The 21,349-nt window shown below is 66.3% G+C and overlaps 3 protein-coding genes across 10 annotated transcripts; all 3 read left to right on the forward strand.

Annotated features, from left to right (window-relative positions):
* The first annotated feature begins 2,074 nt into the window (after positions 1 to 2,074).
* Positions 2,075 to 7,746, forward strand: FES (FES proto-oncogene, tyrosine kinase). Of its 2 annotated transcripts, XM_061446461.1 has the most exons (19): positions 2,075 to 2,187; positions 2,906 to 3,156; positions 3,226 to 3,399; positions 3,470 to 3,566; positions 3,785 to 3,968; positions 4,127 to 4,264; positions 4,358 to 4,477; positions 4,559 to 4,681; positions 4,747 to 4,933; positions 5,022 to 5,099; positions 5,304 to 5,513; positions 5,799 to 5,921; positions 6,004 to 6,057; positions 6,190 to 6,308; positions 6,465 to 6,559; positions 6,655 to 6,778; positions 6,882 to 7,039; positions 7,200 to 7,322; positions 7,455 to 7,746. In XM_061446461.1, exons 2-19 carry the CDS (start codon positions 2,932 to 2,934, stop codon positions 7,595 to 7,597), a joined length of 2,475 nt encoding a protein of 824 aa, XP_061302445.1. In that variant the 5' UTR covers positions 2,075 to 2,187; positions 2,906 to 2,931; the 3' UTR covers positions 7,598 to 7,746. The 2 variants fall into 2 exon arrangements, with proteins under 2 accessions (XP_061302445.1, XP_061302444.1); XM_061446460.1 differs by lacking the exon at positions 2,075 to 2,187 and having other exon boundaries at positions 2,798 to 3,156; positions 7,204 to 7,322; positions 7,455 to 7,635.
* Positions 7,747 to 10,663: 2,917 nt separating this feature from the next.
* Positions 10,664 to 18,632, forward strand: MAN2A2 (mannosidase alpha class 2A member 2). Of its 7 annotated transcripts, XM_061446456.1 has the most exons (23): positions 10,665 to 10,932; positions 11,058 to 11,147; positions 11,265 to 11,312; positions 11,436 to 11,580; positions 11,690 to 11,861; positions 12,265 to 12,392; positions 12,471 to 12,644; positions 12,954 to 13,140; positions 13,212 to 13,389; positions 13,483 to 13,685; positions 13,990 to 14,172; positions 14,661 to 14,775; positions 14,936 to 15,003; positions 15,143 to 15,308; positions 15,572 to 15,808; positions 15,895 to 16,017; positions 16,180 to 16,294; positions 16,389 to 16,522; positions 16,630 to 16,771; positions 16,941 to 17,074; positions 17,630 to 17,824; positions 17,895 to 18,008; positions 18,389 to 18,632. In XM_061446456.1, the coding sequence occupies exons 1-23, from the start codon at positions 10,801 to 10,803 to the stop codon at positions 18,539 to 18,541; spliced, it is 3,336 nt and encodes a 1,111-aa protein (XP_061302440.1). In that variant the 5' UTR covers positions 10,665 to 10,800; the 3' UTR covers positions 18,542 to 18,632. The 7 variants fall into 7 exon arrangements, with proteins under 7 accessions (XP_061302441.1, XP_061302442.1, XP_061302440.1 ...); XM_061446453.1 differs by having other exon boundaries at positions 11,058 to 11,312; XM_061446455.1 differs by having other exon boundaries at positions 11,058 to 11,312; positions 17,898 to 18,008.
* A 59-nt stretch (positions 18,633 to 18,691) lies between these two features.
* Positions 18,692 to 21,089, forward strand: LOC133266209 (protein shisa-like-1). The gene is made up of 3 exons (XM_061447469.1): positions 18,692 to 19,901; positions 20,472 to 20,685; positions 20,873 to 21,089. Exons 1-3 carry the CDS (start codon positions 19,835 to 19,837, stop codon positions 21,087 to 21,089), a joined length of 498 nt encoding a protein of 165 aa, XP_061303453.1. The 5' UTR covers positions 18,692 to 19,834.
* Positions 21,090 to 21,349: the final 260 nt, after the last annotated feature.

A 21,349-nucleotide genomic window follows, 5' to 3' on the forward strand; every position in this document is an offset into this window, starting at 1 on the left:
GCACTGCCTGCAGCAGGCACTGCGCTGGGATGTGCAGGGAGCTGCTGCTGCCCCACGGTGCTGCTGCAGGAGTCTTCAGCGCCGTGTCCCCCCAACAGCCCCTGGCCAGGGCAGAGAAGCGCCCAGAGAGGAGAAGAGCACCCCCCCCAGCCTGGGCTGTGAGCAGGGGCTGCTGCTTGGGGACCTGGTGGGGTCAGCCCCTGCCCTGAGCGACGCGAAGCAGCTGCTGGTCTGGAACCCACAGAGAGGAGCTGATTCGAGGAGCGGCTGCAGTGGCTGGAGGTGCGGGAAGAGCCTGAGGAGCCCGAGCACCCTTCCCACAGCACTCGGGCTGAGCCTCTGTACTGCAGCCGCTGCATCCAACACCACGCTGCAGCTGGAGCACATCCCCTGCGCTGGGCATGGCCAGGCTGGACCAGGACCTTGCCATGGCCAAGCCTCAGGCAGTGCCCAGCCCAGCTCCACTGAGCCCCCCTGCAGGGTCCTGACCCCCAGGAGGCTCCATTGGGCTGCACTTGCTCGCAGAGGCTGCCCCGCTGCAGAGCCCCTCGGCCTTGCTGCGCCCGCAGCAGCTTCCTGTGGTCAGGAGCTCGCTCCCTGCAGCGTGCAGGTGGCTGCAGGCGCTGTTCTTGCTGTTGTGGAGGCCGGGGCAGGGGCAGGCCCCTGCTGCCCCTTGGCTAAGGGCTGCACGGGCTCGTGCTGGCAGCTCGCAGGAGCTGCAGCCGGCGGGTGATGCACGACGGGTCCCGCTGCGGAGAGGCAGCGGCTGCAGCCGCACCGGGCTCTGCAGGAGCACGGACAGAGGATGTGAAACTGGGTGAGCTGCGGTGTGGGCTCGGCACCCTCTGTGCTGCGGGCAGTGGTTGAGGCTTCCTGGGAAGAGCTGCTGCACTCACTATTGCACTGGACCCTCGCAGCACAGCCCCAGGCTGGGTGCTTCCCACCAGCGGTGCCCCGTGTCCCTGCTGCAGCTGGAGCAGGCAGGAGGGGGCTGCACTGCTGGGAGGTGCAGGGGATGCAGGAGGGATGCTGGGGCTGGGAGTAGCATCCTCTTGGCCTGGCTTGCAGACACTTGCTAAGCCTGTGACGGCGCTGTGAGTGTCCTGGAGCCACCGGGTGTGGGGATGTTGCTGAAGCTGCTCTTGCCCTCAAACCTGCTATGAAAATTACTGTTTCCTGGGAGCCCACCACCTACAGTGCTCAGCGCTCCGTGTGGCTGGATGGGGCACAAGTAAGGTGGAGCCCCCCAGCAGGCAGGACCCTGGGGATGGGCAAGCCATGTGCACTTGAGTGCTGCCTGGGGGCTGTGCCGGGGCACAGTGGCAGCCCCTGTCCGTGCCGTGCTGTGCCGTGCCATTGTGCTCCCCTGCGGTGTTGCCCCGTGTGGGAAGGCTGAGCAAAGCTCCATCTGACGTGCTTCTTCCCCCCAACTTCCTCCAACAGCGGGATCAGCAGGCACGGGACGGGGCTCAGCACTAACTACCCAGGAGGCAGCCAGGGCACGTGTGTGGCGGTGCCAGGTGGCAGTGCTGGTGGTGGTGGTGGTGGTGCCATCAGCCGGGGCTGAGCTGTCCCCTTGTGGCACCAGTGAAGCAATTTGAAGGGGGAAGCACCTGGGTCTGTTGTGGGGAGCTGGGAACCAGCTGCGCTGAGGGCTGGGGCATGGCCCGTGGGTGCCTGCGCAGTGAGTGCTCTGTCCTGTGGCCCCTTGCAGTGACAAGGGCCAAGCTTGGGGGTGGTGACAGGATCACCCCCTTCAGTGGGGCTGTCCCTCAGTTCCTGCAGCCTCTCAGGGAAGCAGGGCCATGGAGAGGGCCTGGAGACAGGCAGGACCAGGCTCAGCCGAAGGGGATCTGCGGGGATGGGGTTCAGGATCCACGTGGGCAATGGCCCACGGGAGATGCCCAGGGCTCCCGCAGGACCGAATCCTGCCAGCACCAGGCCTTGGTGGGAGCAGCGATGGGCAGCGGGGCTGTGGCTGCGGGCGATGGCAGAGCCGTGGGCCCGGGTGTGGGGACTGGCAGGGAGGGGAGGAAGGGCAGGAAATCTCGCAATGGCTCTATGGTCAGCACCGGGTTTCCTGTTCCTCCCAGGAGCCGGAGCTGCACTGGGTCCACACTGCGCCGGCCCTGGCCCCAGGAGGACGCCAGCTCCAGCTGCACGGCAGGGACCTCGCAGGACACGCAGGTTGGAGGGGCCATGCCCCACTGGGGGGCTGGCAGAGACAGGGACCCCTTTGTGGGGCTGGGGAGGGTTCTCAGCCCTGGTCCTCTGTGGGGTCGAGTGCTGCATCAGGGGAAGTCCTGCCCTGCACAGACACGTGCCCTGCCCAGCACCCTGCTGCTTCTACTGTGACTTTGCCATGGGGCAGGATACGCCGGGACCATGGCTGGGACCAGTTTGGCTCCCAACAGCCATGTTGGAGTCCTGGGTGCTGGGACACATCCAGGCTCAGCGCCTTCCTCCGGGCCTTGACACCACAGCCCCCTGCTGCAGGCTCCCCAGGAGGGGAGTGCCAGTGGCAGGAGGGGCTGGAGCTGCTGGACCACATGGGGCTAGTGTCCCTGCCGGGTGGGGGTCACGGCTGCGCTGCCCTGGGGACCGGCCCTGTGCATGGCAGAGGTGACGCTGCTGGTTTTGACCCCAAACTTCCTCCTTCCTGGCACCATCCCCATGGGCCCCAACTTCCTCTGGGCTCGGGTGCACTCGGCACCCTCCCGCCCTCCCACCTGCTTTGAATGGGCTTTGCAAAGGAGATGGTGTGGGCAGGGAGAGCTCTGCTCCCCACAGGCACCTTGTCCTGTGGCAGGTGATGCGAGGGAGGGTGCGGGATGCAAAGGGCCCCCTGGACACCGCTCTCTGCTGTGGGCAGCAGCCGCGGCTCAGCTCTCCGGCTGCTCTGCAGCCTCCTCACACCCGACCGGCGGTGCCATGGGCTTTGGGCCGGAGCTGTGGTGCCCGCAGGGGCACAGCGCGCTGCTGCGCCTGCAGGACAGTGAGCTGCGCCTCCTGGAGCTCATGAAGAAGTGGATGTCGCAGCGCGCCAAGAGCGACCGGCAGTACGCGGGGATGCTGCACCACATGTTCTCCCAGCTGGAGAAGCAGGAGAGCCCCGGGCAGCTCCGCGCCGGTGACCACGGCAGCCAGATCGGGGAGGTAGGGATGTGTGGTGCGGTGCCGGGTGGTGGCCGTGCCCACGTCGTGCCTGACGCCCTGTCCCTGCAGTCCTGGTGGGTGCTGGCGAACCGGACGGAGGCGCTGAGCCAGATCCTGCGCCAGCATGCGGAGGAGCTGGTGGCGGGGCCGCTGGCCAAGCTGAGCCTGCTCATCCGCGACAAGCAGCAGCTCCGCAGGGCCTTCAGCGAGCAGTGGCAGCAGCTCAGCCAGGAGTACACCCGGGTGCGTGTGTCCCGGTGGGGGGCAGCGGGGGTCCCCAGCCCTGCTCCGCTGACGGCGTCACCCTCCCCAGACCACGCAGCAGGAGATGGAGAAGCTGAAGGCTCAGTACCGCAGCCTGGCGCGGGACAGTGCCCAGGCCAAGCGCAAGTACCAGGAGGCCAGCAAAGGTGCCCGGCCCCCGCCTGCCCCGTCCCACTGCATCCCAGGGGTTGCAGCCTTGGGACACAGGGCTGTGGGCTGGGAGCACCCCTGTGTACGGGGAGGTTCGGTGTGACCGTCCCAGCCCCCCCACCCCCTGGGACCCTCACTGGCTGCCGTGGATGCGCTGCAGCTCTGGGACCGCTGGTGCGCCACGGCGGGTGTTTTCCATGGCCTCTCCCCCCAGACAAGGAGCGGGAGAGGGCAAAGGAGAAGTACGTGCGCAGCCTCTGGAAGCTCTATGCCCTGCACAACCAGTACGTGCTGGCCGTGCGGGCAGCCGCACTCCACCACCACCACCACTACCAGCGGGCACTGCCCACCCTCCACCAGTCCCTCTACAGCCTGCAGCAGGAGATGGTCCTCGTCCTGTAAGAGCTCTGCTTGCCCAGCTGCTTGCCCTGCACCCCGTTACTCAACCCTGGGCATCCCCCATGGTCCCTGAGCACCAGCGGGATGTGGGACAGGGTGACAGCGCTGGCAGCAGGGTGGTGGCACCCAGCAGCCCCCAGCACCCATGTCCCTCCAGGAAGGAGATCCTCAAGGATTACTGCAGCATCAGCAGCCTGGTGCAGGAGGATGTGTTGGCTGTGCACCAGGAAATCGCTGGTGCCATCCAGGCCATCAACCCTGCCACCGAGTACAGCAGCTTCATCCAGAGCCACAGGTACAGCTGGTGCTGCTGCAGCCTCTGCCAGGCGTGGACACTGGTGCCTGGCATGGGGCAGGTGGGAAGCAGAGACTCGCTGGCTGCCTGCAGGTACAGCTCCGAGGTGCCACCAGTGGTGTCATTTGATGAGAGCTTGCTGGAGGAGACTGAGAGCCTGGCACCAGCTGAGCTGCAGCTGAATGAACTGACCATCGAGAGCGTCCAGCACTCGTGAGTGGGGCCGGGCTGCGGGCAGGGGCCACTGCCACCAGCACCGCAGCTCAGTGCCACAGGCACCTGTGTCTCCTGCAGTCTGACATCGGTTGAGGAGGAGCTGGCATCTGCCACGGAGGCCGTGAGCAGCAAGGAGCAGCGGGTGCAGGAGTTGCAGGCGGAGATCCGGGGCGAGGAGCAGGGCCTGAGCCCTGGGGAGCGGTGAGCTGCGGTGGGTGGGGGACAAGGGGATGCAGCAGGGTCTGACCGCCCCATCCTGTCCCCAGGGTGCACTTGCTGGGCAAGCGGCAGGGGCTGCAGGAGGTGCAGCAGCAGCTCGAGGGCTGCCTCTGCACGCAGGCCAAGCTGCAGGCGCAGCGAGACCTGCTGGCCACCAAGCTGGCGGAGCTGGGGACCGGGAAGCCACTGCCTGTGCTGCTGCTGCAGGATGATCGGCACTCGGTCTCCTCCGTGGTGAGTCCTGCCCCGCTGGCCCTGGGATGGGGCTCACTGGGCTCAGGGCACCCGCAGCCAAGCAGAGCTCACAGCTCGTGTCCCACAGGAGCAGGAGCGCAGCGGGAGCACTGCACTGGACACCCTCAGGAACCACATCTCGGGCATCTTCAGCCCCAAGTACTCGGTGAGTCCCTGGGCACCTCCATCCTGCCCCCAGCTCCCTTTCTGAGCCTCCTGCCCCCTGGCACCCCCTGTTCTCTCCACAGCCCCCTCCTTTCCATGCCCCCCCCGCCTGCTGTGCCCTGCCCTGGGCACCGCTCCCAGGCACTGCTGCTGGCCCTACCTCCAGGGCACGGCTGGGCTCACCCTGTCTCCATCCTCCACCCAGCTGCCGCCCCTCGTGCCCCTGATCCCGGAGCTGCAGAAGCCGCTGTGCCAGCAGGTCTGGTACCACGGGGCCATCCCGCGCTCGGAGGTGCAGGAGCTGCTGAGCTGCAGCGGGGACTTCCTGGTGCGGGAGAGCCAGGGCAAGCAGGAGTACGTGCTCAGCGCGCTGTGGGACGGGCAGGTCCGGCACTTCATCATCCAGGCTGCTGATGTGAGTGACTGCAGGAGGGGTGGTGCGGCCGGGGTAGCCGTGGGCAGGCGGAGGGGGGACCCTGGTGGGAGTGCATGGGACACGCGTGCAGAAGATGAGTTGTGCCTTCCTTGTGGGGCGTGAGCCCTGCATCGTGCATGTGAACTCCCACTTGTGTGTGCCCTGCCCGTGGGCATGCACGTCTGCATGTGCCACATGCCCGCACGCACTGCAGCCCCTGCACCCCAGTCCTTGTGAGCAGGCCCATGTGTGCAAGCACAGCTGGTCAGCCTCCCCTCCCCACAGAACATGTACCAGCTGGAGGGGGACGGGTTCCCCACCATCCCGCTGCTCATCGACCACCTCCTGCAGAGCCAGCAGCCTGTCACCCGCAAGAGCGGCATCGTCCTGGCCAGGGCTATCCCCAAGGTGACAGTGGGCAGTGGGCAGAGGATGTGAGGCTGGGCCAGGCTGGGGGACAGCTACCACCTTTGGTGTCTGCTCGCTGCAGGACAAATGGGTGCTCAACCACGAGGATGTGCTGCTGGGGGAGTGCATCGGCCGGGTGAGTCAGGGTGCTGCAGCCCTGCCTGCGTGGGGTCTGCAGGAGGACAGGGCTGTCCCCACTGGGTCTGTGGGAGGACAGGGGTTGCCTCTGGCCACTGGCGAGCTGGGCTGCTGCACCCGTGTCTCTCAGGGGAACTTTGGGGAGGTGTTCAGTGGCCGCCTGCGTGCTGACAACACCCCCGTTGCCGTGAAATCCTGCCGGGAAACCCTCCCATCCGAACTCAAGGCCAAGTTCCTGCAGGAAGCAAGGTCTGTGCAGCCATCACGCTTGTCCCAGCCCATCTGTTTGTCCATCCTTGGGACCTGGGGCTGTTCAAGCCATGCTGGCACTGCAGCATCTTTGTGCCAAGGGCTATGCCTGGGGCAGCCGGCCTCCCCCCACGGTGTGCTTCCCTGGTCCCGCAGGATCCTCAAGCAGTACAACCACCCGAACATCGTCCGGCTCATCGGTGTCTGCACCCAGAAGCAGCCCATTTACATTGTCATGGAGCTGGTGCAGGGTGAGCAGCCCCGCTCTGCAGCCGCCACGCTGCTGGGGCAGCCGGTGCCCGCGTGTGCCGGGGCAGCCCACACCAGCTCCGTGTCCCGGGTGCAGGGGGGGACTTCCTGAGCTTCCTGCGCAGCGAGGGGCCCCACCTGCGTGTGAAGGAGCTGATCAAGATGACGGAGAACGCTGCCGCCGGCATGGAGTACCTGGAGAGCAAGCACTGCATCCACAGGTGGGCTTGGGCGCACACCAGGAGGCATCACTGACCCTGTCCTGTGCCCGGGGACCCCTGGGTGCACAGTAGGTGCATGGCTGATGGCTCTGGACTGTCCCAGGGACCTGGCTGCTCGCAACTGCCTGGTGACAGAGAAGAACACCCTGAAGATCAGTGACTTTGGGATGTCACGGGAGGAGGAGGATGGCATCTACGCCTCCACAGGGGGGATGAAGCAGATCCCCGTCAAGTGGACTGCCCCTGAAGCGCTCAATTATGGTATGGGATGGAGCCAGCCATGGCCTGGCAGCCCTATGGCACAGCTGGGAGCCGGGAGTCCTGGGCATGCTGTCCTGCTCCCACATGCCCAGTCCTGGGGAGGAAGACCTGGGCACCCCAGTCCCCAGCCACCAGCATCCAGCCTGCCTCATGTCCCCAGGGAGATACAGCTCAGAGAGTGATGTCTGGAGCTTCGGGATCCTGCTGTGGGAAGCCTTCAGCCTTGGTGCTGTACCCTACACCAACCTCAACAACCAGCAGACACGTGAGGCTGTGGAGCAGGGTAAGGGACGTGCCACGGTCTAGCTGTCAAGGGCAATGAGGGGCCATGTTCAGCACGGTGGATCAGTGGATCTGCTGTGGAGCTGTGCCTATGGGGCTGGTGGCTGCTACTTCCTCATCGCTGCCCCCGCAGGCGTGCGGCTGGACCCCCCCCTGCAGTGCCCTGAGGAGGTGTACCGCCTGATGCAGCGCTGCTGGGAGTACGACCCTCGCAAGCGGCCCAGCTTCGGCACCATCCACCAGGACCTCATCGCCATCCGCAAGAGGCACCGGTGATGGGGAGCCCCGGGCCCCACCGGCCCGCTCCAGACAGCTCCGTGTGCCCAGATCCATCCCGGCAGCAGCGTCCATCTCTGCCTGGGAAGAGGGCGCTGCACCTGGACACGGCTGTGACCCCTCCCATGTGCTCCCGTTTGCGCTCCCGGGACACGGCACCCCCAGCTCCTGCCGGCCTCCATCCGCTGCAATAAACAAACGGGCTCCGCAGCACCGCGTCCGTGCGGCTACGAGGGAGCACGGACCGCGGGAGCCAGAGGGGCCAAGCACCCGCGGTACAGCCGGGACGGTGCACCGGGACAGGGCACATGGGGATGGCTGCATCGGCAGCCGGGTGGCAGTGGGGCTGTGGGGTGATGGCCAGGCGCCTCCCGGTGCTATGGGATGATGACCAGGTGAATCCCGGTGCTATGGGATGATGACCAGGTGAATCCCGGTGTTATGGGATGATGGCCAGGCGCCTCCCGGTGCTATGGGATGATGACCAGGTGAATCCTGGTGCTATGGCATGATGGCCGGGCGCCTCCCGGTGCTATGGGATGATGACCGGGTGAATCCCGGTGCTATGGGATGATGACCGGGTGAATCCCGGTGATATGGGATGATGACCGGGTGAATCCCGGTGCAATGGGATGATGACCGGGTGAATCCCGGTGCTATGGGATGATGACCGGGTGAATCCCGGTGCTATGGGATGATGGCCGGGCGCCTCCCGGTGCTATGGGATGATGACCGGGTGAATCCTGGTGCTACGGGATGATGACCGGGTGAATCCCGGTGCTATGGGATGATGGCTGGGCGCCTCCCAGTGCTATGGGATGATGACCGGGCGCCTCCCGGTGCTATGGGATGATGACCAGGTGAATCCCGGTGCTACGGGATGATGATCGGGTGAATCCCGGTGCTACGGGATGATGACCGGGTGAATCCCGGTGCTACCGGATGATGACCGGGTGAATCCCGGTGCTATGGGATGATGACCGGGTGAATCCCGGTGCTATGGGATGATGATCGGGTGAATCCCGGTGCTATGGGATGATGATCGGGTGAATCCCGGTGCTATGGGATGATGACCGGGCGCCTCCCGGTGCTATGGGATGATGACCAGGTGAATCCCGGTGCTATGGGATGATGATCGGGTGAATCCCGGTGCTACCAGATGATGACCAGGTGAATCCCGGTGCTATGGGATGATGATCGGGTGATGATGATCGGGTGAATCCCAGTGCTACCGGATGATGATCGGGTGAATCCCGGTGCTACTGGATGATGACCGGGTGAATCCCGGTGCTACGGGATGATGACCGGTTGAATCCCGGTGCTACGGGATGATGACCGGCTGAATCCCAGTGCTACCGGATGATGATCGGGTGAATCCCGGTGCTACCGGGTGATGATCGGGTGAATCCCGGTGCTATGGGATGATGACCGGGTGAATCCCGGTGCTATGGGATGATGACCGGGTGAATCCCGGTGCTATGGGATGATGGCCGGGCGCCTCCCGGTGCTATGGGATGATGACCGGGTGAATCCTGGTGCTACGGGATGATGACCGGGTGAATCCCGGTGCTATGGGATGATGGCTGGGCGCCTCCCGGTGCTATGGGATGATGACCGGGCGCCTCCCGGTGCTATGGGATGATGACCAGCTGAATCCCGGTGCTACGGGATGATGATCGGGTGAATCCCGGTGCTACGGGATGATGACCGGGTGAATCCCGGTGCTACCGGATGATGACCGGGTGAATCCCGGTGCTATGGGATGATGACCGGGTGAATCCCGGTGCTATGGGATGATGATCGGGTGAATCCCGGTGCTATGGGATGATGATCGGGTGAATCCCGGTGCTATGGGATGATGACTGGGTGAATCCCGGTGCTATGGGATGATGATCGGGTGAATCCCGGTGCTATGGGATGATGACCGGGCGCCTCCCGGTGCTATGGGATGATGACCGGGTGAATCCCGGTGCTATGGGATGATGATCGGGTGAATCCCGGTGCTACCAGATGATGACCGGGTGAATCCCGGTGCTATGGGATGATGATCGGGTGATGATGATCGGGTGAATCCCGGTGCTACCGGATGATGATCGGGTGAATCCCGGTGCTACTGGATGATGACCGGGTGAATCCCGGTGCTATGGGATGATGACCGGGTGAATCCCGGTGCTACGGGATGATGACCAGTTGAATCCCGGTGCTACGGGATGATGACCGGCTGAATCCCAGTGCTACCGGATGATGATCGGGTGAATCCCGGTGCTACCGGGTGATGATCGGGTGAATCCCGGTGCTACGGGATGATGATCGGGTGAATCCCGGTGCTACCGGATGATGACCGGGTGAATCCCGGTGCTATGGGATGATGACCGGGTGAATCCCGGTGCTACCGGATGATGACCGGGTGAATCCCGGTGCTATGGGATGATGACCGGGTGAATCCCGGTGCTACCGGATGATGACCGGGTGAATCCCCAGGACCTCGGCGGTGTCCGGGTACAACCTCGGGGCTGTGGGGTGCTGACGGTCCCGGCGGGGTCAGTGCTCGGCAGCACGGCGCAGGCAGCGCTGCCCCAGGCGCTAGGGGCCCTCCCCGCTGCGCTGCCGGCGGAGCCGCCTCCCTCGGGGCCGGGGCCGGGCCCGGGGCCGGGCGGGCGGAGCTGCGGGCGGGGCCTGGCCCATCCCGGCCGCGGCGGCTGCGGGCCCGGGGCGGGCGATGTGAGGACCCGGGGCCGGCCGCGGAGCCTCCCAGGGTAAGAGCGGAGCGGCCGCGCAGCCCCCTCGTGCCGGCGCTGGCGCGGAGGCCCCGGGCTGCCCAGCCCAGCCCGGCTCGGCTCGGCTCAGCGGCGCCGCGGCCTGCGCCGGCCCCGTCCTTGGCCCCGTCCCGTGCCCCGGCCCCAGCCCCGCGGCGGCCCCAGCCCGGGCTGTAAATACCGGGTCCGGATTAAGCGAAGTAGGGCGCGGGGGGGGGGGACGAGGGGGAAGGTGTCGGCGGGGGCCGGCGGGGGCCAGGTTGTGCAGGGCACGGGCACGGGCACCATCGCCGCGGCAGGGCTCAGCCGGGTCCGCGGAGCAGCAGGCAGCGTCCCGGCCCGGTCTGTCCCGGCCCCTGTCCCCGGAGCCCCGTCCTGCCTCCGGCCGCGCTGGCAGAGGCACCGTCCCGTCTGCCCCGCTGCAGGTCCGTCCCTGCGGCCCTCGGGATGAAGCTGAAGAAGCAGGTGACGGTGTGCGGAGCTGCCATCTTCTGCGTGGCCGTCTTCTCCCTCTACCTGATGCTGGACCGGGTGCAGCACGACCCCGCTCGCCACCAGAGCGGAGGCAACTTCCCCAGGGTGAGCGGTGGGGCCGGGGCTGGCGGGGGCCAGGGCTCCTTCCCTGCTGCTGTCAGTGACACGGGGGCCGGGACGCACCTGGCAGAGGGCACCCGAGGCTCTCACCGCGGTGTCTGTGTCTCCAGAGCCAGATCTCGGTGCTGCAGAACCGCATTGAGCAGCTGGAGCAGCTGCTGGAGGAGAACCACGAGATCATCAGCCACATCAAAGACTCGGTGCTAGAGCTGACAGCCCATGCGGAGGGGCAGCCGGCGCTACCCCACCACACATCCAATGGCTCCTGGGTGCTGCCTCCCGAGAGCCGCCCGAGCTTCCTCTCCGTCTCCCCACAGGACTGCCAGTTTGCCCTGGGGAGCAAGGGCCAGAGCCCAGACCTGCAGGTGAGGGCCCATCTCTGCTAGCACGAGGGTGTCCACACCACGGGGTCCAGGGGCTCCTGGCCCTACGCAGTTGGGTGTCTCTCAATCCAGTGTCCGCCCTGAGCCCTGTCTCCCCCCTGGCAGATGCTGGCTGTGTACTCCCTGCTGCCCTTTGACAACCAGGATGGCGGTGTGTGGAAGCAGGGCTTTGACATCACCTACGAGCCCAACGAGTGGGATGCTGAGCCCCTGCAGGTGTTTGTGGTGCCGCACTCCCACAACGACCCTGGTGAGCAGCCGGTGAAGGTGGGCAGGGCTGGGGAAGGGCCAGCGTTGCCACACACTGCTGGTGGGGAAGGGCTGGGCCCCGCGCAGTGACCCCCAACCTGTGCTGGCAGGCTGGATCAAGACCTTCGACAAGTACTACTATGACCAGACGCAGCACATCCTCAACAGCATGGTGCTGAAGATGCAGGAGGACCCACGCCGGCGCTTCATCTGGTCCGAGATCTCTTTCTTTTCCAAGTGGTGGGATAACATCAGTGCCCAGAAGCGGGCTGTGGTGCGGAGGTAGGGCTGCACGGCCTCTGCCCAGAGGCAGGGTGCTGTAACCCTGAGCATGCGAGCACTGCTGCAGAACCTGAGCAGTGCCAGCTGGAGAGACCTGGAGAGCAGGGTTGTGCAGTGGGAGAGAGCCCCCTTGTCAGCCCCCTGTTCCAGGAGGGCTGGAGATGGAGGACAGAGGGGACAGGGCCTGTGGGGTACAGCAGAGGATGTTGGTTTGTGTGGGGATGAGCTCTGGCTCGGGCCTTGGTCAGTGTATTGCTGTGGAAGAATGTCTGTCTGCCTGTCTGTCTGTGTGTGTGGGGACAGTGGGGCACAGCAGCCAGTGGTAGTGGGGCTGCAGGAGGGCCCCAAGCTCACCGCAGGGCTCAGCCTGGAGCTGATGCCACATTGTGTGTCCCCCTTGCAGGCTGGTTGGCAACGGGCAGCTGGAGATGGTGACGGGTGGCTGGGTCATGCCTGATGAGGCCAATTCCCACTACTTTGCCATGATCGACCAGCTCATCGAGGGGCACCAGTGGCTGGAGAAGAACATTGGTGAGAGCAGGGCAGGGTGCTGGGCTGGAGGGGCAGAGGGCCGGCCGGTGTGGGGCTGAAGGGTCTCTGTGCCCCCAGGTGTGACGCCGCGGTCAGGCTGGGCCGTGGACCCCTTTGGGCACAGCTCCACCATGCCCTACCTGCTGAAGCGCTCCAACCTGACGGGCATGCTCATCCAGCGTGTGCACTACGCCATCAAGAAGCACTTTGCTGCCACCCAGAACCTGGAGTTCATGTGGAGACAGACGTGGGGTGAGGGGCTGCTGGGGAGTGATGGTAGAGGGGGGGCCCTGCTGGGGTGGGTGGCAGCAGGGAACAGTTTCCAACTGTTTTCCCATGCGGATGGAGAGCTGAGCACCGGGAGGCGATGTCTCTGCTCTGCAGCGGTTTTGCCCTGCGGAACAACCCCAGGGTGACTCTCAGACTGCGCCCGTGCAGGCTGCTGTGCTCTCTGGGCTCCGAGCAGTGAGCCTGTGTGCCGTGTCTGTACCACCACAGCAGCTGTGTCTGGGAGACAAAGGGAGAGCCGTTGCTGTTGCTCATCTGTCCTTGGTCCTGCAGATACAGACTCCAGCACTGACATCTTCTGCCACATGATGCCCTTCTACAGCTACGACGTACCCCACACCTGTGGGCCAGACCCCAAGATCTGCTGCCAGTTTGACTTCAAGCGCTTGCCGGGTGGCCGGATCAACTGCCCGTGGAAGGTGCCTCCCCGAGCCATCACCGAGGCCAACGTGGCAGAGCGGTGAGTGCTGCAGGGCAGGGGAAGTGGCTCTGAGCCCACGAGCCAGCTTCACAACCTGGCCCCCATGGCAGAGCCCAGCTCTTGCTGGACCAGTACCGCAAGAAGTCCAAGCTGTACCGCAGCAAGGTGCTGCTGGTGCCCCTGGGAGATGACTTCCGCTACGACAAGCCGCAGGAGTGGGATGCCCAGTTCCTCAACTACCAGCGCATCTTTGACTTCCTCAACTCCCAGCCCAACCTGCACGTCCAGGTTCGCAGTGCTGGGAGGGGTGGTGGGAGCCCCCAGCTGCAGGAGCCGTGGTGGTTCCCTGTCGTGCTGAGGGCTGCATGTGCTGTCCTGCAGGCGCAGTTTGGGACTCTCTCTGACTACTTTGATGCCCTGTACAAGAAGGTGGGCATCGTGCCGGGGATGAAGCCGCCGGGGTTCCCGGTGCTGAGTGGGGATTTCTTCTCTTATGCGGACCGGGAGGATCACTACTGGACGGGCTACTACACCTCCCGGCCTTTCTACAAGAGCCTGGACCGGGTGCTGGAGGCCCATCTCCGGTGAGGGGGAGCAGGCAGGGCTCCGGGGCAGGGGCTGGGTGCAGGGGGTGTGGGCGAGGGTTGGCCAGGCAGCACTGGGAGCCCTGGGAGCCCCTGGTCTGCACCAGAGCCACCAACGTGCTGGGGGTGGCCCAGGCATGGTCAAGGGAGTGCCAAACGTTCATCCTGCCCCAGGGCAACGTGTACCACCCTGGCTTGTCCTCCTGGGGCCAAGGCCCCCTGCATGGAGCACACAGGCTGGACTGGCCGCTCCTCCTCTCAGGGGGCCGGGGCAGGGACGCTCAGAGCCTCTGTCCCTGCGCAGGGGCGCAGAGATCCTGTTCAGCCTGGCGCTCGCCCATGCCCGCCGCGCTGGTGCTGACGGCACGTATCCACTCTCTGACTATGCGCTGCTGAGCAATGCCCGCCGCAACCTGGCCCTCTTCCAGCACCACGATGCCATCACCGGTACCGCCAAGGAGGCTGTGGCTGTTGACTACGGAGTCCGGTGCGTGAGGGGGACGGGGCGCAGCCGGAGGGGCCTGTCTCAGGTGGGGGTTGGTGTGCACAGGGCTGGGAGCAGGGTGTGGGGTATGAGCTCCTCTCCTGCCGGAGGTGGCTAAAGGGGGTACAGGAAACCTGGAGAGGGGTTTGGCCAAGGGCCTTTAGGGGCAGGCCAAGGGGAATGGCTCGAACCTGCCGGAGGGGAGACTGAGCTGAGCTCTTAGGCAGAAGCTCTTCCCTGTGAGGGTGCTGAGGCGCTGGCACAGGGTGCCCAGAGAAGCTGTGGCTGCCCCGTCCCTGGCAGTGCTCAAGGGCAGGTTGGACACAGGGGCTTGGAGCAAGCTGCTCCAGTGGAAGGGGTCCCTGCTCATGTCAGGGGTTGGAGCTGGGTGGGCTTTAAGGTTCCTTCCAACCCAAGCCAGTCTGCGTTTGTGTTGTGGGGATGCTGGGAGATGGGAGGACGGTCTGTGTGGCTCACTGCCTGTGTCCCAGGCTGCTCCACTCCCTCACGAACCTCAAGCACATCATCATCAACGCTGCACATTACCTTGTGCTGGGGGACAAGGACACCTACCACCACGACCCTGCTGCTCCCTTCCTCATCATGGTGAGCAGCCCCCTGGCCCCTAGCTCCTGCGCCCCAGCTCACGGGACCATGCTGGGGAAGTGATCCCTGTGCCCCTGGGGAGCACAGCCCTGCCTGCCCACCCAGTGGGGACCCAGGGGCAGGGTGAGTGCACCCCAGCGCTGACCGCTCCTCTCCCCAGGATGACACGCGCCCCAGCCAGGACTCCCTCCCTGAGAGAACAGTGGTCAAAGTGGACGTCTCACCCCGGTAGGGTCTGCGCCTTGCTCTGCAGGCTGTGGGGAGGCACTGAATGGGTGCCTGGGATGTTGTGAAGAGTGGGTGGGTGGTGTGGGGCACCTGGGATGCTGTGGGGCTGGGGTGGCCATCCCTGTGTGCCGCTCCACAGGTTCCTGGTGGTGTTCAACCCGCTGGAGCAGGAGCGCCTGAGCGTGGTGCGGGTGCTGGTGAACTCCCCGCACGTGCGGGTGCTCTCCGAGGAGGGACAGCCCCTGCCTGCCCAGCTCAGCGCACACTGGGGCTCTGACACTGACACAGTGCCCGACATCTACCAGGTATGGGGTGCCCCAGAGCCCTGCTCACCCCCACCCTCATCCTGCATAGCCCGTGTGTGCCAGCCCCCCATCCTGCACGGTGACCCCATAGCTCTGTGGCACCACGTGTCCCTGCACCACAGCACGAGCTCCGCTGCTCACGAGCCCTCAGTCCCCCCATGCCAACCCCCCCAGCAGAGGCTCCCCAGGTGCGGGCCAGGTCTTTGCCCAGCCCACAGCCCGCGTGTCACATGGCGCCAGCTCACGGCCCCGTGCCCCCGCAGGTGTCTGTCCTGGCCCGCCTGCCCGCACTGGGGCTGCGAGTGCTGCAGCTGCACAAGTCCTTCGAGGGCCACGCCGCGCTCCAGTCCTCCGTGCGCCTCTACCTGCCCGGCCTCAACCTGCCCATGCGCAGGCAGGAGCCGGTGCCCGTGCACGTGCTCCCGGCCGGCGCCGAGGACGTCTGCCTGGAGAACCAGCACCTGCGGGCCTGCTTCTCCGGACACTCGGGCCTGCTGCAGGCGAGTGCAGGGCCGTGCCGGGGCCAAGGGGCACAGCACTGCCCCGTGCGCAGAGCGCTCACCCTGTGCCGGCTCACACCCCGCAGAGCATCCGCCGAGCTGGGGAGGAGCGGGAGCAGAGGGTGAGCAGCGAGTTCCTCGTCTATGGCACCAGGGCCTCCAAGGACAAAAGCGGAGCCTACCTCTTCCTGCCTGACGGCGAGGCCAAGGTACAGAGGGCACCTCTGTGAGCCATTTGGCAACCACATGGGAGTCCTGCAGGCAGCAGCCACATGGGAGTCCTGCAGGCAGCAGCCACATGGGAGTCCTGCAGGCAGCAGCCACATGGGAGTCCTGCAGGCAGCAGCCTCAGCGCAGCTCTTTCCCCCCAGCCCTATGCCCCCAATGACCTCCCAGTGGTGCGGGTGACGGAGGGACCCCTCTTCTCTGAGGTCGCCAGCTACTACCAGCATGTCCAGACTGTGGTGCGGCTTTACAACGTCCCAGGTGAGACAGTGTGAAGCCGTGTAGGGAGGCTGGTGGCCCAAGGGTGCTGGGCAATGCTGCCTGTGGGGCTCAGCCCCTCATTGCCTGTCCCCAGGGGTGGAGGGGCTGTCCCTGGACGTATCTTGTCTGGTGGACATCCGTGACCAGATCAACATGGAGCTGGCCCTGCGCTTCAGCACTGACATCGACAGTGAAGACACCTTCTTCACGGACCTCAATGGCTTCCAGGTATGGGGCGGCCCGGCGAGGGAAGGCCGCTGCCCACAGGGGGACAGTGCCCTGGCACCGGGCATGGCCAGAGCCACCTCCAGGCACTGAGCTCTGCCCCGCGGCAGATCCAGCCCCGCAGGTACCAGCGGAAGCTGCCGCTCCAGGCCAACTTCTACCCCATGCCCACCATGGCCTACATCCAGGACAGGCAGAGCCGCCTGACGCTGCACACAGCCCAGGCCCTGGGCGTCTCCAGCCTCGGCAGCGGTGAGGCGGCCATGGGGCTGTGCCTTGGGGGCTGCCCTGGCAGAGGGTGCTGGGGAGGAGGCTGCTGCGGGCTGGGCACAGGCAGCCCTGGCCCTGCTGCCTCCGGGGCGCCCCAGCCGGGCCATGGCCGGTTCCTGCTAAAGCCCATGCTGGGACCCGCTCCCTGCAGGCCAGCTCGAGGTCATCCTGGACCGGCGCCTCATACAGGACGACAACCGGGGCCTGGGCCAGGGGCTGAAGGACAACAAGCGGACATGCAACCGGTTCCGCATCCTCCTGGAGCGCCGCACCGCTGCCAGCCAGGTGCATGGGCTGCGGCTGCAGAGCGGGGCTGGGTGTGCTGCGCCCAGCCCTGCTCTGGGATGGAGCAGGGTCTCATCCCCTGCTGCTCCATGGCCCTCCCAGCCATCATACTGGCACTGCATGGGGGGACACGGGGAGGTTGGGACCGTGCAGCGGGGTCCCTGTGGAGCCGTAGTGCCCTCATAATCAGGGTGTTCTTGTCCCATCCCCTCACTGCTCCTTGTGCATGCGCCACATCACCCACTCAGAGCTCCAGCTTCTTTTCCACGCTGGCCTCCATGTTTAAAGCCTTGGGCTTCCCCGGCGCCAGGACTGGCAGCCCAGAGGTAACGGCCGGCCTGGCCCCGCTGTCTCTCCTTGTCTCGTGCAGTAGCTGCTAGCACAACCCTAGCCAGGTCTGTGGCCTGGCCACTGCTGCTGGGGAGGGTGCTCGTGCCCAGGTGGGAGCAGCTCTGGGTGCCCGCTGCTGGCCACTGCTGCTGCAGGGGCTGTGTCGAGGCTGTGCCTGGCCCCGCAGCTCCCCTGGCTGGCGCTGAGCCCTGTGCTCTCTGGCAGGCACAGGACGGGCGCCCGATCAGCTTCCCCTCGCTGCTCAGCCACATCACGTCCGTGCACCTGAATGCCGAGGCCCTGGTCATGCCCGTGGCCCAGGAGAAGCCGGCCCCACCACCCCTGCGCTCCTTCACGCCCCTTTCCACCACCCTCCCCTGCGACTTCCACATCCTTAACCTGCGAATGCTGCAGGCAGAGGTGAGCTGTGCTCCGGGGCGGGGCTTGTACCCACTGTCCCCAGCATCACGCCTCATCCCTGGCTCCCCAGCAGGATGAATCGCTGCCCTCGGCAGAGGCAGCCCTGATCCTGCACCGCAAAGGCTTTGACTGCAGCCTGGAGGCCAAGAACCTGGGGTTTAACTGTACCACCAGCCAGGGCAAGGTAGGACCAGGCTGATGCCTCCACATGCTGCTGGGTCAGAGCCAGGCTGGGGTCCCAGGCTGGCCTGCTGCATCCTCTGCTCATGCAGGAGGGGGCCCAGGTCCCTCAGCACCATTGTCGCACAGTGGCTGCTCAAGAGTGCCAGTGCAGCCCTGCTCTGGCCCTTGCACAGGCACAGCTGGAGGATGTTGGGTCTGGAACCTTCCATGAGCCCTGCATCCCAATGCAGTCCATCCTGTAAGGAAGGGCAGAGCCCGGGGTGGGTCATTGTGGTGCCCTGGGTGGGGGGGAGGGGGGCACAAACCGACTGCTGTCACACGTGCATGGTGCTTCACTGCCGGGCGCCGCAACCCACCCGCCCTTCTCCCTCCTCTCCGTAGCTGGCGCTGGGCAGCCTGTTCCAGGGGCTGGAGGTGGGCTCCCTGCAGCCCACCTCGCTGACGTTGATGTACCCCCTGGGCACGGCCTCCAACAGCACCAACATCCACCTGGACCCCATGGAAATCGCCACTTTCCGCATCCGCCTGGGGTAGCGCCTCCCGGAGCAGGAGGGGAGCAGCGCGGCAGCACCGGCACGGCTCGCAGGGGCCGGGCCGGCAGCCCCGGGCGGGCGCTGGGCAGGAGGTGCCGGGTTGCAGACGCTGCTGCCCTCTCATTTCTCCGCCCTGTGCTCTCAGGCGGGTGTCAGAGGTGACGGGCTGCGCATCGAGGCCACGGGCTCTGCAGTACCGGCACGATGGGCACGGCTGCCCTGCTGCCCCCACACGGCTGCAACCGCGGGGCCCTGGGGCAGGGCCCGTCCGTGCCGGGCTCCCCCAGCTCCCGGGGCAGCGCGGTGGGGCCAGAGCTGCTGGCCACGGAGGTGCTGTGGACTGGAGATGGAGCTCACTGGAGCTTGTGGGAAACATGAGGCTGTTTCCAAGGGCTCTGGTCTGTGTCTGGTTCGTGGTTCTCTAGCTGGTTGCAGGGGAGGGTGGGCGCAGTGCGCTGTGGGGAGATGCTCTGGTGCCCGAAGAGCCTGGCCACTGGTCTGCAGTGTCCCAGGGGCTGCGGGAAGCCACGTCACCAAGAGCATCCTCCCGGTTGCTGTGGGGACACAGGGGCTGCTGCACTCCTCGGGCCCCTCTGGGGCTCATTACTGCTGAGGGGAGCCCAGGGAGAGTCGGGCGAGGACGTGGTGCTGGATAAGCTCTGTCTTGGTTTCCCGCACAGCCTCCAGCATAGCCCACAAACCATAGCCCATGGGCACAGCGCTGAGGATGAGCAGAGAGCATGGACCAGTGCAGATGGACCCCGGCAGCTCAGCCCCTTGCATCCTTGGCCAGCCAGGCATGGGGCAAGACCCGGGCCTGGTGCATAGCTTGTGCTGGGGAGCAGGGGAGCACAGCCCTACCCTGGCACAGTGTGCTGCCGGGGCTGTGCCGGAGCCTGGCTAATGGCACGGCTGGCGGGGGGCCAGACTGCGGCACAGGGTCTGCCGGGGCTGGGCTGTGGAGGGGCTGCAGCACAGCCTGCCATGGTCCAGCCTCACCTGCCGCTCTCGCCTGCAGCACCGGGATCCCCAGCCAGGCTGAGGTGCCCAGCCGGCACCCATGGCCCCAGTGCCCGATGTGGAAGGTGCCTCCTGTCTGCTCTTGGCCCCCGAGAAGCTCATTAGTGATGCTCCCGCCTCCCGCCCTGGTCCCTGTGGAACGGGCATCGAGTGCAGGAGGCTCTAATGGCTCCAAGTGGCTCTTGATGGGCCGTGATGGAGGCGGGAGAGGAGGGGCTGTGGTTTCTGCCTTCCCCGGAGCCAGACCTGCTGCTGCTCAGGGTCAGCCGGGAAGATGCTGGGTGGGCTCCTGCTCCGGCTGCTCCTTGCCATGGCGCTGTGCCCCGGCCTCTGCGGGACAGGTACAGCCCCGCTCCCTGAACGCCTCCTCCCCATCCCTGCTGGGGCCGTGCCCCTTGAGGGCTGCTCTCGCCAGCCCGTGCTGGAGCCTGGGTCTGTGCCGGGGTGCAGGAATCCGCACTGGGGGGGTTGGTGGTGGGGTTGGCCCCTGCACAGCACAACTGTGGGGCGAGAAGAGCTGACCCCACGCTGTGGGGTGGTGGGGACAGGAGGGGATCAGCACGGGGAGACCGGAGCTGACCTGGGCCTTTCCCCTCCCATCTGCCGCCATCACCCCCCTCACCCACGTTTGCCCCTGCCAGGGTCAGGGCGAGCACCAGAGAGCACGGCACACACGAGGCAGTGCCTGGTGAGACCGTGCTCAGCTGCGACCTGAGCCCAGCCCAGGGCTGAGCCGGGGGCTCCCATGGGGCCGGGGCGCTCCCAGCACAGCCCAACCCAGCTCTGGAAGGGTCACATCGCTGGAGCTGCCACCAGCACGGTGCCGGCTGCCGGCACCCCGACCCCCTCAGGGCAGGGGGGAGCCTTTGCCGCACCCGCAGCGGGACCTGAGCCGTGGCTCCTCACTGCAGGCTCGGTGCAGAACCTGCACCTCTGCGAGGGCTACGCGGGCCCCGACGGCCGCTACCACCCCGGCTTCTACTGCCCGCGGCTGACAGACCCTGCCGGGCACCGCTACTGCTGCCGCCCCGGCCCGCGCACGCTCAAGTCCTGCTGCTCCCAGGGAGCCCTGGAGGCCCTCACCGGGGTGAACCTCTCCAGCCTGGCCACCCCCGACCTCCTCCGGTGAGCAGGGCTGTGTGGACCGGGGCCGGGGGCAGCGTGGGCCCTGGGCTCCCCATGGTGGCTGGCACATGGGTCTGCCCCGCCAGCCTGGAACCCAGAGCCGGCCCCAGCCGTGCCCTCCCACCACGGGGTGCCGCTGTGCTGGTGGGGCCATGCCTGCCCTGTCCTGAGGTGCCCCCTCCTGCAGAAACCCCCTGGCGCTGCCCTTCGTGGGGCTCTACGGGCTCCTCATCCTCCTCCTCATGGCCATCGACCTCGTCCATTTCTACCGCACCCGGCACTGCCGCCTCGGCCGCCTCCGGCCCCTTGGCCGCCGCCTGCCCAGCAGCCTCCCGGGGGGGCACCGGCTCCGGTCCCGCACCCCGCAGCCCCGCGGCACCGGGGCTCCTGGGCGGGGCTGCTGAGGGGGGTGGGAGGGGTTGCGGGGGGAGGGCTTCTGGGGTGCGGGGGGGGGGGTGAGGGACACACGCCCCCCTCCCCCCCACCACACACACACAAACACACACACACACCCCCAACACACACACACACCCCCCAACACACACACACACACCCCAACACCCACACCCCCTCACACACACACACTCAACACACACATACACCCCCACACCCACCCACCCACACCCCAACACACACATACACCCCCCCAACACACACACACCTC

The sequence above is a fragment of the Pezoporus flaviventris genome, unplaced genomic scaffold, assembly GCF_033815535.1.
Source record: "Pezoporus flaviventris isolate CSIRO_AGI_PZ_B2104156 unplaced genomic scaffold, CSIRO_AGI_Pfla_v1 ptg000006l, whole genome shotgun sequence".
Lineage (NCBI taxonomy): Eukaryota > Metazoa > Chordata > Aves > Psittaciformes > Psittacidae > Pezoporus > Pezoporus flaviventris.